The sequence below is a fragment of the Heterocephalus glaber genome, unplaced genomic scaffold, assembly GCF_053883595.1.
Source record: "Heterocephalus glaber isolate CG9 unplaced genomic scaffold, H.glaber_assembly_v1.0 deba00001662, whole genome shotgun sequence".
NCBI lineage: Eukaryota > Metazoa > Chordata > Mammalia > Rodentia > Bathyergidae > Heterocephalus > Heterocephalus glaber.
Window position 1 is genome coordinate 12,583,263 of NW_028258403.1, and position 15,620 is coordinate 12,598,882.

The following is a 15,620-nucleotide window of genomic DNA, read 5'->3' on the forward strand; positions in this document are numbered from 1 at the left end:
AGCAATACTCAACCAAAATCAAGAGGAGTATTCTGCTCACTGACATATATCCAAATTAATTCAGATAACATTCACTGAGAACTAAGCGTGAACAGGCCCAGCACTATGGAAACTGTGGAAGATAAAAAGTTTACACTTTATTATGTCTGTCCATTATTATTCTGTCTCTTCACATTATTATTTACACTCTTACAATCAAGATATAGAAATATACAAAAAATACAAAGTACTCAATCTCATAAGACACATCACAGTGTCAAGAGTGGCACAACCATAATGCCAAGAAAGACAGAGGCAGGGAAAATTACTGTGGGGCCATGAGACTGACTTGGGCTAGATTTGAATGACGGTGGACTTAGAGAGCAGAAGGTAATTTAGGTAAGGGGATTACTTAAGAAAAATATACTTAGAGCTGTACTAGAATTTCTGTAGGAGACTAGTGGGAGAAAAGATTAGAAAGTTGAGCTGGAGCCAGGTTATAAAGCCCTGAGACCAGCCTCTCAGCAATTTGGGCTTTATTCTGCATAACAATGGCTCTGAGATTCCAGTGTTCACAAGGATCACCTGGAAGGGAGTTATGGGACAAAACAGAACTTTGATTCCTAAGATTCTAACTTAGAATCTTTAGAATGGTTCCAGAAAACTGCATTTTTAACAGGCTCCCCAGGTGTTTCTGATCAAAGTGGCCCACTGACACACTTTGAGACACTTCATAGATAAAAGATTAAGAATCCCTACTGTCAGCCATTGCAAATACCCAAATTCCTCATAAACTCTGAAAACACCTCACTGGTAGGCCAGAGGTCTCTCAGTCCTTGTGTTATCCAATTTTTCTTCAGTTTTTGGCACTGACTTTGTCACTGCCTATTTACATCTTCAAAGTATGTTTGCTTAGCAATGAATGAACTTTTCTTGTTCTCTCTCTGCCTCTGGTATCTCTAGTCTCCACTGGCCTTTCACACTTTGTTCCCTTCCCTCCCTATTTCCTCTCTACTTCTCTTCTTTCCCTACATTCACTCCCTTGCCCTCTTTTTTTCCTTTTTTGCTACTGGTGGTTGACCCCAGGGCTTTCACACAGAGCTACATTCCCAGGCCTTTTGAGACAGGGTCTTATTAAGTTGCCCAGGCTGGGTTTGAACTTGTGATCTTTCTGCCTCAGTCTCCCAAAGGGCTGGGATTATAGATGTGTGTCACCATGCCTTGGACACAGTCTGCAGTAAGGGGTTAAAGATAAGAAAAATAGGAAGAAGGACAAATAAGAGATTAGCAGTATAAATACACATTTAAAGTTGTCACCAAGATGTGGCTTCAGAATGAAAATGTTACTTGTCTAGTAGTTCTTCTCTTTCAGAAGCTAGTCTTATTTCCATAAGTTAATCAGAAAGACACTTCTAAATACATTGGAGTTTCATTATTCGGTCTTTTTAAAAAAATAAATTTATCAAAAATACACAAGAGGTCGGGGATGTAGCTCAGTGGTGCCCTACCTGGCTGGCAAGCACAAGGTCCTGAGTTTGATCCCTGGTATGGCAAAAACAAAACAAACAAAAAAATAAACACATCAGGTCCTATAACACTCCAGGTCCTCTGCAATGGTAAGGACAGATAATAATTTGACATGACATTGTTTTCTTTAATACTGAATTCTTATTCTCCAAAACAAGTGGTGTAGAATTCTGTAGTATTTGACTTTGGTGTTTGATACATTTAATTCTTTCATATGTGGTCAACAAATCATTAGTAGGGATATTATTCAAAAATGGAATGCCTTCTCCTAGAACTTGAACTAGTGAAGGAATGACAAAAATGTACTTCTTTTTTTTGGGCACCAGGGATCGAACTTGGGACCTTGTGCTTGGGAGGCAGGTGGTGAAACCACTGAGCTAAATCCCCAGCCCCACAAAAATGTATTTCTTAACTGAGTGTGGTGGTGCATTTGTGTAATTCCAGTATTGTGGGAAGCTGAGGCAGGAGGACTGCAAGTTTGAACATAGCCTGGGCAATTTCAGTGACTTAGTGAGGCCCTCTCTCAAAATAAAAAATTTTTAAAAAGGGCTTGGGATGTGTGAAGGCCTCAGTTCAGTCTCCAGTAGCAAAAAAAGTGCATTTCTTTTTACTTTATATGAGTATATTCAAGATATTAAAGCCATATCCATTGTGAATCTATATACAATATTTTTTATAATTGAATCCAGGATTTTTCTAAATAGATTAAAAATATTTAGGAATTATATTCTATTTGAAACATCCTAAGATCTTAGAAAAACACAGGCAAAAAGTACATAAATTAGGTGCAAACTTACCTAACTTAGTAAATAAAAGAATTTATTTGCTATCCTTTTCTAAGTGATCTACTCTGTGAGATCCTAAGACTTTATCAAGATGATTTAAAATTTTTTTTTTGGTACTGGGGATTGAACTTGGGTCCTTGCACTTGCAAGGCAGGTGGTGGAACCACTGAGCTAAATCCCCAGCCCAAGATGAATTTAATTTTAACAAGAAAAGTTAGAAGATGGAAATTACTCCTCCTATTGTATGATCTTGCGGAAATTAAGCATTGTCTTTCTATAATGCTATCCTCCTAAGATATACTGTGAAGTTAAGGTATACATAAACATATATTTATGCATATCTATGATTTTTTTAAAGCACTTTGGGCCAGAAGAGCCACAGAAAGCCAAGATGAAGTTATTTTCATATCCACTATTTCTTTTGTCTCTTCCCTCTTGTAGCTTCCCTGAAAATGAAGCAAAGTAGGTTATCACCTTCTGCTTAATACCCCTTCATGCACTTGAAATTGCTGTTCTCCAGAAGAATCTCAAGTGACTTTTTAAAAAATTGCCTAAACTATAAAATAGCAATCTAGGGCTGTGAGTCAGCATTTTACCTAGACATAAAAATCAAAATGATTTAGAATAGGTAATATAATCTTTTTTGAAAGACATATACATCTCCTTGGAGAAGCTGTGAGAAAAATTGGGCTTTGCAAGTTTATGAATAGTTTATTACATTTCAATAAGTATATCGTGAATCAATAAAGCAAAAGTTAAGGACAATGAGCTCATTTCCAAGCCAGTTATTGATTCTCAAGTTCCAAAATAGAATAGTACAGGAAGGTTATAGAGAAAATAGGATTTTTTTTGTGGTAATAAGAATTTTAAATATCTTAGGAACACAGACTTAAAAAAATTATAAGACAAGAATTTTCAGCAGCTACTCAGGATGTTTAATGAATTTTCCACTCTTAAAAATATTTTTAAGTCACATGAGTTTGCAAAAACATACTACCTTTTACAGACTTATTTATTCTTTCAATTTCTTATATACTTCTCTCTCTTGATTTTAAAAAGCGTGTTAGCCACTTTATCTTATGTCACTGTCTGGGTCAGCTCAAAAGACTGTGGTTTAAACAACAGAAATGTAATTCTCACAGCTCTGGAGGCTCAAAGTTCCAGATCAAAGTGCCAGTGTGGTCTGTTTCTGGGGAGGATTCTTCCTGGCTTGTGATGGACACCTCATTACCTTCTCAAATGGTGGGAGGAAACAGCTGGCACTCTCCTGTCTTCAGCACTAATCCCATCAGGTGGGCCCCATCTTCATGACCTCATCTCAACTCTGATCACCTCCCAAAGGCCTCAAGTAGAAATACTATCACACTGGGGATTAGGATGTGCACATATGAATTTGGGGGAGGACAATAATGTCAGTATGTAACATGTACTAACAGAAAAACTCAAAATGGCTCCAAATCATCAGGCTGATGAAAAACTGATTAAAAACAATTGATACAATTTAATTAAAAGCAAACTACTCTTGTAGAAAGTTTTCCTTTTTCTTCCTTCAATATCAATCTAATTCAACAGGAAAAGAACTTCCTAAAAAGTTTTATGAACTAGCATTAATTCTATGAAATTTTTTAAAAACCAAAGATGGAAATTGTGACATATATGGTTTGGGTAAAAACTGAGAAAAAGAATACTAATCTATCTTTTTTTTTTGGTACCAGGGATCGAACTTGGGTCCTTGCGCTTGCGCAGCAGGTGGCGAAACCACTGAGCTAAATCCCCAGCCCCCTAATACTAATCTATCTTTGTGGGCATGCTTAATAAAAACAATTATGAATATTCTATACCTTATTCCTATATGAACTAAAGATTTTTTTTTTTATTTTAAAATAACCTTGTCAGGTGTGATGGTGTACTCCTGTAATTCCACCACTCAGGAGGTTGAGGCAGGAAGGCTGATTGCCATGAGTTTTAGGCCAGTGTGGGTTACATGGTGAATTTAAGCCTAGCCTGACCTACATAGTGAGACCCTGTCTCAAAACAACATCAAAAAATCTTAATTGACACATAATAATTATATATATTTATAGGGTATTAAAGATTCTTAAAATAAACCATTTGGATATCCATGGAAAGTAATACAATACATAATATTACCATATAACATTTTCATAGAAATAAAAAGGAATAGTGAGTCATATATTCTTTCATTCAAAATATAGAGAACTGAGCTGGAAATGGAGCTCACTGGTAGAATATGTGCTTTGCACATGTGAGACCCTGTGTTCCATCCCTAGCACCACAAACCAAACCAAACCAAGCAAAAAAAAAAGCCAAAAAAACAACAAAGCCTTGGAAAACAAACAATCTAAAACAAACAAAAAAACTTAGCTGGGCATGGTGGTACATGCCTGTAATTCCGACATTCTAGAAGACTGATGCAGGAGGGAGGCAAATTCAGGCCCAGCCTGGACAATTTCGTGACGCAACAAGACCCTGTCTCAAAATAAAAAATAATAAAAAGGATGGAGATGTAATTTATTGCAAAGGCCCTGGGTTCAACACTCCCACAAAGCAACAACGACAAAACCAGAAATTTGAAATAGTAAAATAAAATTGGCCAAGTTATAATTTTTGCTGGATTTTACTTAATTTTAACACAAACATTTATTTTTATTACATATGCATATATTTGAGGGTATAAGAAATGTTATTTTTCTTGATTATATACATTTCATCATTTTATTTTATTATTTATTTATTTATTTATTTGGTACTGGGGGTCGAACTTGGGTCCTTTTGCTTACGCAGCAGGCGGTGAAACCACTGAGCTAAATCCCCGGCTCCCATTTCATCATTTTAAAATCATGCTTAAGATTTTTTTAGTGACAGTGAAATGAACAGACAGCATTTTTCAAGTTTTCAAGGGGAAAGGTGGAGGAAAGCAGGACAAAAGATTGAGATCCAGAGCCTAGGTGATTTGGCAAAGTCATCTAATTAGCAATTTGCAGTAGTTTAGGGGACCCAGGATGTTCTTATCTAAAAATGCTGCAGACTGTGGGTGGCGATATAGCCCAGTGATAGAGCACTTGCATAGTGTCTACCTGACCCTAGATTCAATCCCCACTACAACAAAGAAAAAAAAGTTGCAGATTATTATATTTAAAACGAAGGGGAAGGAAATTATAGTTCAGATCATTATACACTAGAAAACTGTTGTGGAAATTAATTTTTAATTTTTCAAAACTCAATTAGGTGTGTGTAAGGTCCATTGGTATCCATCTTTAATACCTGCCTATTCCCGTAAGTGCCATGTTCCACTACAACCCCAGCTTCAGCACACTTGCTGTTAGCAGCTAATTCTTTTTCACATAGAGACACGAATTGAGAATAAAGTTCTAATCCTTCTTCTTTTCCAGAGTTAGAGTGATACTGCATGTTTCTTCCTTTTATTCTGCCCCCAAGGGTGGCTTGAGGGATGATAAGAACGCTGCCAGGGAGATCCAGTACAGAGACACGCTTGCCATTTTCTGTTTCACTCAACTTCACATTTAACAGTGTATTAACTGGGTGGGGAAGAAAAGCAAAACACTTTGAAGTGAAAAACAAACATGAAGGAAACCATAAATTTTTTAGTTAGCAAAGCTCATGTTTAGAACTCAATTTGTTAGCTCTTGATCCTCATACAGTCTTTATTTAAATTTTAAAAACTGCTTTACTACACTAACCCAAGTGGGAAAAATAATGCAAATTTCACGTAGAAAATAGCATGCTATTAAATCTGATTTGGCAGTTAACATTGCCTAACAATAAATTCATCTAGAATGGTAGCTAGGCACTACACATCTTGCAGAGTTTGAGCTCAGCCTGGGAAATTTAGTGAATTAGTGAGAACTTGTCTCAATGTTTAAAAAAGGGGATGGGGTGGAGATGTAGTTCAGTGCGAAGGCCCTGGGTTCAGTAATCCTCAGTACTTCAAAGAATTAACTGCACATGGAACCTTAAATATTGTTTCCTTGGGAATATATGAAAATATTTTGTCTCCTTGCTCCTTTTATTTCAAAAATAGATCTCACTGTAAAAGACTGATAAATCCTTCTCATACCAAATTCTGCTCTATAACAAAGAATATTAAATAAAAATTATAATGCATCTATTATTTTAAACTTGGCTACCTAGAGTTTTAGGCTGTGACAAAGTTTCCAGGTTCAATTCCATTATAAATTAGCTAATTTTGTAGTTTTATAACCTTAAAGGTACTATTAACATGGACTAATTCTTTTACAAATATAACCCATGGAAGAAGCATACAAATGAAATTCATTGTTACAAATGAAAAAGTAAAAAGTACAGAGCTACTGGCACTATCTTCATATGTATACAAGAAAACATGGTAATATTTTTATAGCACTATAAGACCATAACTAGTGTCAAAACCACTGTACATATCTATGTGTAGCTAAAAACCTAAACTTAGCTTTTATACCTTACATTAATCATTTTCAAAACAATAACCAAAAGAACTGTCTAGTATAAATAAGCTTTGGGTGTTCCTATTTCTTAGAGGTATAAATGAATTCTGCATGCAAATAACAGTCTTGAGAGGACAAATAGTATAGAAATTTATAATACTCATATTCCTGGCCTCCAATTAGGCTTTACGAGTCATGCCTTCTGGCAGTGTGGTCAATGGTTTCAGTTATTAGAGGATCAGTAGTAAATGTTATTAATGATTCAGTATGGTTACTCCATTCAATAAATTGTAGAATTAACCTGGTAAAAATCTTCTAAGGTAAGCACTCAAATGAATTCCTAAGATATGCTTTAAACACCATCAATTTTCACTTAACATCTATTTTTAAACGCCTCTAATTTTCTCCATTACAAATAGGATTTTGCTATGTAGCCAGGAATCCTTATTGATTCCTAAGGAAACTGTAGATCTCCAGAACACTTCCCATGCCAATGGAAATCACTATCTTGCTATCTAGGCCTCAAGCTAGTGACAAAGTAGGCAATTTTGGAATAATAGGCCATGAGCGATAATACAATTTATTATACTTTCACATACCTCCCTCTACTGGTTATAACTGAGAACTCAATTAATGCTGTAAGCATAAAAATATCTGCATGTAAAAGTGAATACAATGCAAACAAGGAGGAGGGTGGGGAGGACAAGGGGAAATTAAAAGAATGAAGATGTATTATGTATATGCACCAGCTCCCCATAATGAGTATAATCATTAAGTACTGTAAATCTGTATTAATAAAAATAAAAAATATAAATATAAGTAAATAGAATTAAAATGCGACAATAAATTAACATCATGCTGGAAACTCAAAGATCCTAAGATAGGTTTTCAATCACATATCTCCAATGATGTATACGGGCAGTTTCAACAGATCCCTGGAACTCAGCCAATTATACTGAAGATGAATTGAGGAAGAGTGTAACATCTCTTTGTTAGCTATACTATCTCAGACTTGATGGATACAACTAGTTATACTCCCAAGGGATATAAGATTTGATTGGAAAGATTTGAATCCATGTAATAAATATAAAGTGGGATTTAAGAAAATCCCATCACATTGACATACTCTGCCAGCTAGAAGGGAGTACGTATCAATGCTATCAATAACAGATGTATTTATTTTGCTTGTAACTCAAACTGGCAGAATGTGATTCTTTTTTCCAATACTGAGGATTGAACCCAGGGCCTTCACAATGAATTACATTTCTAGCCCCTTTAAAATTTTGAGACAGGTTCTTGCTAAGTCATTAAGTTTCCCAGGCTGCACTCAAACTTGATCCTTCTGCCTCAGCCTCCCAGAGTGGTGGGATTATAGGTGTACCCCACCATGTTCGGCCAGAATGTGATTCTTTTTTTTTTTTTTTTGTACCAGGGATCCAACTCGGGTCCTTGCGCTTGCACAGCAGGTGGCGAAACCACTGAGCTAAATCCCTGGCCCCAGAATGTGATTCTTATAGTCACATAATTCTTTACTGAGAATCATGACATATAAACCTTTGTGTTATACTATTCCCTAAAAGAGTTAAAGTAGACCTCCTAAGTGATTTAATTCACCACAATCTTATGGATGTATCTGCAGTGAACTCACAAAGACATATATAGAGGCACACAGGAATTTACGGCAAAAATACAGCTTGGATTTGCTGGGTTTATTATATATATATATTTTTTTTCTTTTTGGCGGTACTGGGGATCGAACTCAGGGCCTTGTGCTTGCAAGGTAGGCAGTGGCACCACTGAGCTAAATCTCCAGCCCTTGGTGGGTTTATTTTATCCTATTATGATAAAGATCCATTTAACCCTTCATGAAATAACGTCGAAAATCAATCCTATGTCAGAATAACAAAAATTTTATTTCTGCTCTTGCAGAATTCTACTTTTTTATGGCCAATAAAGATTTAATCCAAGGCAAAATATCTTCAGAAGGGTGAAAAGAATATGTAACACTCCAGCACAAGGACCTTACAAATTACCCTCCACAATAGAAGCCCTCATTTTAGTTTCTTTTCTTTCTTTTTGTTTTTGAGACAGGGTCTGGCTGCATAGTTCAGGCTGGCCTTGAACTCATGGTGATCCTCTTGCCTTAGCCTCCTGAGTGCTGGGATTACAGGCATGCACCACCAGGCCTAATCCTCATTTTCTTCTTAAATGCTTCCAAGGTTCCTTGCTATCCTCTGGATTAAAATTTCAAACTATTACAGTTATTGGTTTTTCATCTTTATATGTCTTTTCTTAAGTATCATTTTCATGCTTTGACAAAGTTGTCAAAAATGTTGATCTATGGGGCCGGGGATTTAGCTCAGTGGTTTTATCACCTGCCTCGCAAGCTAAGGACCTGAGTTCAATCTCTGGTACCAAAAAAAAAAAATGTTGATCTATCAATATAAAATTTCCTCTGTAGGCTTTAGGTATTTGTCTAAGGTGTTTCTCAAAGGGCTGTCTGTCTGAGTTCTATTATTTGAACCTCTCCCAGGTTAACTTCTGTAAACTTCAATTATGTATTTGTATAATTTATTTATTTGTGACAATATTTATTTATATTGTCCAGCTGGCCTCAAGCTCTTTGGCTTAAGAGATTCTCCTGCCTCAACCTCCTGAGTAGCTGGGACTACAGGCAAGTGCCACTGTGCCAGCTTATATTTATTAAAATAGCTAATGGGTGCTGCCCTTTAAATTGTCCCTAACTTTAGGGATAGCACCATTAATTACTTCAGTTTTTTGTTTGTTTGTGGTACTAAGGGTTGAACCCAGGGCCTTTGCACTGAGCTAAATCCCCGGCCCTTTTTTTATTTGGAAAGGGTCTTGCTAATTACTAAGTTGCCCAGGCTGGGCTCAAACTTGGGATCCACCTGTCTCAGTCTCCTAAAGTGCTGGGATTACAGGCATGTACCACTATGCCCAGTTTTTGGGGGGTTTTCTGGACATAATTGTTAGAACTGAGTACTGCTTTGAGACAGCATGTGATTTGATTTGGTCTATATGAATGTGTAAATTATCAGATAGAATGTGCAGTACTATAGATTGTCCAGGATACTAGAAGGCTGCAGCCAAGTAAATTACTGTTTAAAGATTCCTGAATCTTTCTATACCCCTGCAGGGGATGTGGCTATCACAACAGAGTGTGGTTCAAGAATAGGAGAATTGTATTTATACATATCTCCTACAAAGAAGTACATAACTGGTTAATGTAAATTCTTCTGTAACAATGATATAAGCCTGAGCTATTCCAGATTTGATGGGACCCACACCTTATACATCTCATGTCATCTTCTGCTCTTTTAGGGACTCTTATCTGGAGGATAAGGAAAACTATTTAAGAAATGCAGAATCTAATTCTTTCTATAAGGCAACTATGCCTCCAACAACTTTCTGTATCCTTGGCTGAATTATGTTATATGTATGTTTACATGTATTTATTCTTCTAAATCAATCTATAAACCATCTGAAATGTTGTAGTGTTTTAAAAGAAGTCTACAATACATGCATGTTTTAAATTTTCCAATAGGTGAACAGCTAAAGCCAGTAACACAAGACGGAAGTAAGTAGTTAATAACTTAAACACCAGGACAATTTAAACTTGTGTTCCTTGGAGTAGGGATGTAGTTCAGTGGTACAACATTTGTCTAGCATGTATAAGGTCCTGAGTTCAACTTCCAACACATCCAAAAAGGAAAGAAAAAAGATTTTGCTTTTTGGTCCTTGTTCATAAATGTATGTTGCTATTTTTTTTCAATAGAAGAAAGAAAGAAAGAAAGAAAGAAAGAAAGAGAAAGAAAGAAAGAAAAGACAGACAAACATACCCATTTTGGGAAGAAGTTCTTTGTCAGCTCCCTTGAAGAAACACACATAGATCACTAATCCTCTCTGAATCTATGAAAAATCACAGTAAACTCAAATTAGAAAAGATTCTATATAGAGATGTTTGGTACAACTATTATGAACACAGAGGTTACAAGCAATCCTAGAAATCAGATTTACAATAGATTTGGTTTCTAAATAAATGTATGAGAAAAAAAAAAGTCTTTTTCAAGTTTGAATTACTTCTTTCAAAAATTAAACTTCAATAGTCAAGAGCAGTGAATACCAAAGTTATACCTTCAAATATTTGCCTCTATTCAACATCAGTAGAAGTTTCAACCAGTTTCCTTCCCACTAAGAAAGTGATACTGGGACTCAGAAACATTTAGTTTGCAAAGACCGCTTATACAATACCAAATGAATTCCCATTAAACCAGATAGGACCGATGAATAAGCAACAGTGTGACTGATGTCTTTTGTCTGTTTATTCTTCCTAATTTATTTATTTGCAGATAGCAAAATAAGGGTCTGATTCTTTTTTTATCAACTCCAGGAAACTGTCCAATTATTTTTTGGTATTGTTGTAAAAGCTTTAAATAAACATAACGATCAGGCTTTGAAAGTTACATTTATGATAATAAGTTTTACAGGACAGCTTGGATGTCATCAGGAGCATAAACTTAATTTATATAATGCCTGGGTTATTTATTATCTCTTGTAAGACAGAGACCATAAGAAACACTTGATAAATGTGATTCTGTTGCTAAGTGAATCACTCACTTTTGATTCTGTGTATTAACTTAGATAACTCCAAAAGCCTCACTGACTCCAGGAACTATTAAGAAGATTAAACAAGGTAATGTTTGTAAAGTGCTTAGAACAGTGCAAGGTTCATAGTAGGTGATCTCTGTCTATCTATATATTCATCCACCTGTTGGTACTAGGGATTGAACCCAGGTCTTGGCACTGAGCTACACTCTCAGTTCTTTTTTTTTTCTTTTTGGTAAAGGGGATCGAACTCAGGACCTTGCTCTTGGGATGCAGGTACAAGGCCACTGAGCTAAATCCCCGGCCTTCAGTTCTTCTTTACTTTTTAAAAATTTTTGAGACAAAAATCTCACTAAGTCACTAAGTTCCCCATGCTGGGCTAGACCTTGGAATCCTATTTTAGTTTCCCATAGTAGTGGAATTACAAGCATGTGCCACTACACCTGGCTCATGTGTGTTTATTAGTATATAAAGGGCTGAGGATTTAGCTCAGTGGTTCCACCGTCTGCCTCGAAAGCAGAAGGTCTGAGTTCGATCCCCAGTACCCCCCCAAAAAATTAGTATGTAAAAATTAAATTTAAAGGTATAAACACAATTTATTTCACATTTTAACCCTCCAAGCACTTTACAGACTTTTATGTGGGTGGGGATCTGATTTATCTGTTAATGGCACTAAAATTCAAGTGTATCTTCCAGGCTCTACATGTTATATAAATGGTTTCTATGTCAATGTAAAAGTAGCTTTGTACTCACACTTGATTTTTTTTTTTTTTTTTTTTGAGACAGCTTCTCAATATATAGCTAAGGCTAACAACCTTGAACTCACTATGTAGCCCAAGGCGGCCTTGAACTCGAAGTAATCCTCCCACCTCAGCCTCCAGAGTGCTGAGATTACAGATGCAATCTCACCCACCTCACCCAGCCTAAAGGAGTCAGTTTTAACATTGTGCAGTTGTGCTTCTGGAATGTCAGACAAGGGTCTCCAGTGCAACTCATAACAAGGCACTGGCTAGCTGAATGATTCAGATAATCTACTTCACTATCACAGGCTTCTCCTTTGATATTATTTCCAGCATAAACCCTAATCTTCAGCACATTCATAGCTGGACACTTGCAATGTCAGAATTAAGTACTTATTTATTTGCAGAAATAGATACTTGTTCTTTCCACATACTACATTATCTCCTCATTACGTTCCTTTGTTTTTGTTTATTCAAGTAATAGATCTTAAATTGTGACTTATAGATTCCTTCAAGTCAAAATCACTTTCCTTGTAGCTCCTTTGGTATAAAACATTTCAAATTTATAGAAAAATACACACAATTCATACTGTAGCTTAAAAATGTTCAATTCCCTGGAAGAAAAAAATCTATGACAACAAAATTCGACATGAATGAAACTAAGAACAAGGAGAATAACTTTCAAATCTTTTAACAATTAAGACATTTCTAAAAAACAATAACTTTGATAATAGAACAAGGTACAGGATGTGTGAGAAAGACGAAAGAATTTACACTTTCTCACCATCTAATTACTTGTCAACTCTTTAATTAGTGTGTGTGGGAGTGGAAGGGAAAGCCTTTGAAAACAGCTTTTGAAGTTTACAAACACAAACTGATAGTTTGGAAGGCTTCAATAAAAGATCTGTGATTTTGAATGAGGAAATGTGGCACGAAGAACATAAAAAAGATAAAGCAGCATGGAAAGACTGAATGATTAATAATCAGGAATTTATAGCACTACAGGGCAACAATCAAAATAGGTAATATAACTAGTTTAAAAACCAAAAATTTCAAATACAGAAGAGAAATCAAAACTTCATTGAAAAGTTCTAACAAAAACAAGATACACGGAAAAAGAATATCTCAAGAGAGGTGAAAATACAGGAAATTTTAATGTTTATAAATATTTCCAAATTAGCATAGGGTAACAAATTCCGATGTAAGAATAGCCACATATCACAATTCATGGATAGTATTTAAACTAACGACTAGAATTGTGTTTAAAAGTGCTAAATCTGGGACCCAATTTAGCAGAGAAGATAAGTGAATGAGCTTCTACACTGAAGATTCTGAGTACCTCCAAGTCTTAATTATGAACTTTTTTTCTCTCTTTTTTTGGGAGGGGGGTACCAGGCATTGAACTCAGGACCGTGCACTTTTGAGGCAGATGCCGTGCCCCTGAGCTAAATCCCCAGCCCCTAACATTTTCTTTATATTTCAACTTACTCCAAAAATATGTCAAGGGACTTAATATTTTCTTTTAGCAATGGAGAGGGGGCAGGCTGTGTTAAAAAGGCAAGTATGCAATAAGAAATTCATATTGATTGTACATATTTTAAATTTCATTGGAGGAAATGTGTTCGATAATGCAACATTATAATAAAAGTAGTAGTCTTTGTTTCTTAGTTTAAAATAAGTAAAAAACTTAAGAGTTTGTTGGGTTGGGGATTGAAGATCCATGGTAGGATGCTTGCCCAGCATGTGTGAGGCCCTATATTTGATCATCCAGCACCAAGACAAAGAAAAAACTTACAGAACAAAGCAACACACACACACACACACACACAAAATAAATTGTTTCTTGGGAAATCTCATTTCTATGCTAACACCAAGTTACAGTCAACATTAGATAGGACACAAGTCAAAGCAGTTTGCAGGTCTTAAATTCTTGGAGCAAATCTAACCTATAAACTTGAACCTGTCCATGCCACAAGCAGGTGAGACACTCGGGCCAAAAGTCCACCGAGCTCAGGTAGGCAGAGGGTGAGAGTAGGTTCAGATCCACGACAGAGAGATCCTCTGCCTCTGTCCCAAGGTCTGGCGCCCGTAACAGAGGTGCAGGACCGCAGAAAGAATTGCAGCCAGGCAGGCCCCCGTGGGCCGTGTCCGGAGCACCGGCCCGAAGTCCTGTGCATCCCACGGCACAAGCCCGAGCTCCCAGGGTCTTCGAAGGAGGATACAGGAGATGCGAATCACAGACGACGGGTAAAGAGCCGACCCTGCTCATCAGAGGATAACGAGAGTTGCTGCCAGGCTGACATTACCTCCACCCACTGAGCCGCGGCGTCTTGCTCGGCTGGGCGAACTTGTAATCGGGCGTGCAGGCACTGCTGCAGGAGCGCCCGGGCCAAAGGTGTGCAGCCTCCGTCAGCCATTGCTGGAAGCTGTATATTCCTTGGGCTTCCGCCCACTCTCCGCGCAAGCCACGCCCCCGGCACATGGGCGGGAATGACGGGGTGGGGGACAGTCCTAGCGGCCCATGGCCCCGCCCCCAAAAGGGTGGGTGTCTCTGCTCCAAGAGCCCCGGATGTGCCATCTCCCAAGACAATAGTGTTCAGAGCCGCTCTGGAACGGGCCTCGTGTGTAGCAGGTGCTCAGTGTAAACTTTATTTTTTTTTAATCAGTAGCTATCTATTTTTTAAATTTAGATCAATACATGTCTGCAGTCCACAATGATTACATTAGGAAAAGTTCCCAATTACTTGGTAAGTTGGTACACGTACATAGAACATCTTGATTCTTATTACTTCCCGATGTCTCTTCCTTTCTCACTTTCCTTCATCTCTCCATCCCCTTCCCCACTGCAAAAGATCTGTCTCCCTGTTTCCTGTTTTCTTTTCTTTTCTTTTTTTTTTAACTGTGTATCCTTTTACTGGTACATTTTAGGTATACAATGTAATGACATTCATCATTGGAAATTTGCACCTTTACATAATCTTTCTTGGTTCTTCTTTTTTCCCCCTTTCCCTGCCCTCCCTTCAGCCCCTCCATCCCTCCCTATTTACAAAAACTTTGTTTAAATTTTTTCATTTTCTCATATTAATTCCATTCCCTTCTTTCCTTTCCCCTACCCCTCCCATTTCCCCTTCCCCTTTGCTCCTTTTCTTCCTATTTCACATTATCTATTATACCTTTTAGTCCTTATTTACACTTTCAGTTTCTCACACTAGAGAAACTATTTGGTGTTTACACATGTGTATCCTATTTATTTCACTTACGAGTATCACCTCAATGTGCATCCATTTAGCAATAAATGTCTCTAATTTCTCATTTTTTATGGCTGAGTAGTACTCCATTTTATAAAAAAAAAAACAACCAGATTTTCTTTATCCAGTCTCCAGTTGATGGGCATTTGAGCTGTTTCCAAGTTTTTAGCTATTACAAACTGTGCTGCAATGAACATGGGTGCCCATATATCACTGTGGTATGATTCTTTTAATTCTTTGGGGAAGATA

General features: G+C 36.9%; 1 protein-coding gene across 1 annotated transcript; it reads right to left on the minus strand.

Annotated features, from left to right (window-relative positions):
- Nucleotides 1–1,019: 1,019 nt before the first annotated feature.
- On the minus strand, nt 1,020–14,613 carry Dtd2 (D-aminoacyl-tRNA deacylase 2). Its single transcript, XM_004864029.3, has 3 exons — nt 14,430–14,613; nt 10,618–10,687; nt 1,020–5,851 (listed from the first exon to the last, which is right to left on the minus strand). Exons 1-3 carry the CDS (start codon nt 14,538–14,540, stop codon nt 5,526–5,528), a joined length of 507 nt encoding a protein of 168 aa, XP_004864086.1. The 5' UTR covers nt 14,541–14,613; the 3' UTR covers nt 1,020–5,525.
- Between the last annotated feature and the right edge of the window lie 1,007 nt (nt 14,614–15,620).

Bases quoted from the DNA above. Each gene is read 5' to 3' on its own strand.
- Dtd2 (XM_004864029.3), bottom strand. From the start codon at position 14,540: ATGGCTGACGGAGGCTGCACACCTTTGGCCCGGGCGCTCCTGCAGCAG. The intron at 10,688-14,429 runs GTAATGTCAGCC...GATTTTTCATAG, and splicing joins CCGCGGCTCAGTGGGTGGAG to ATTCAGAGAGGATTAGTGAT. The intron at 5,852-10,617 runs GTATGTTTGTCT...TTCCCCACCCAG, and splicing joins AGAACTTCTTCCCAAAATGG to TTAATACACTGTTAAATGTG.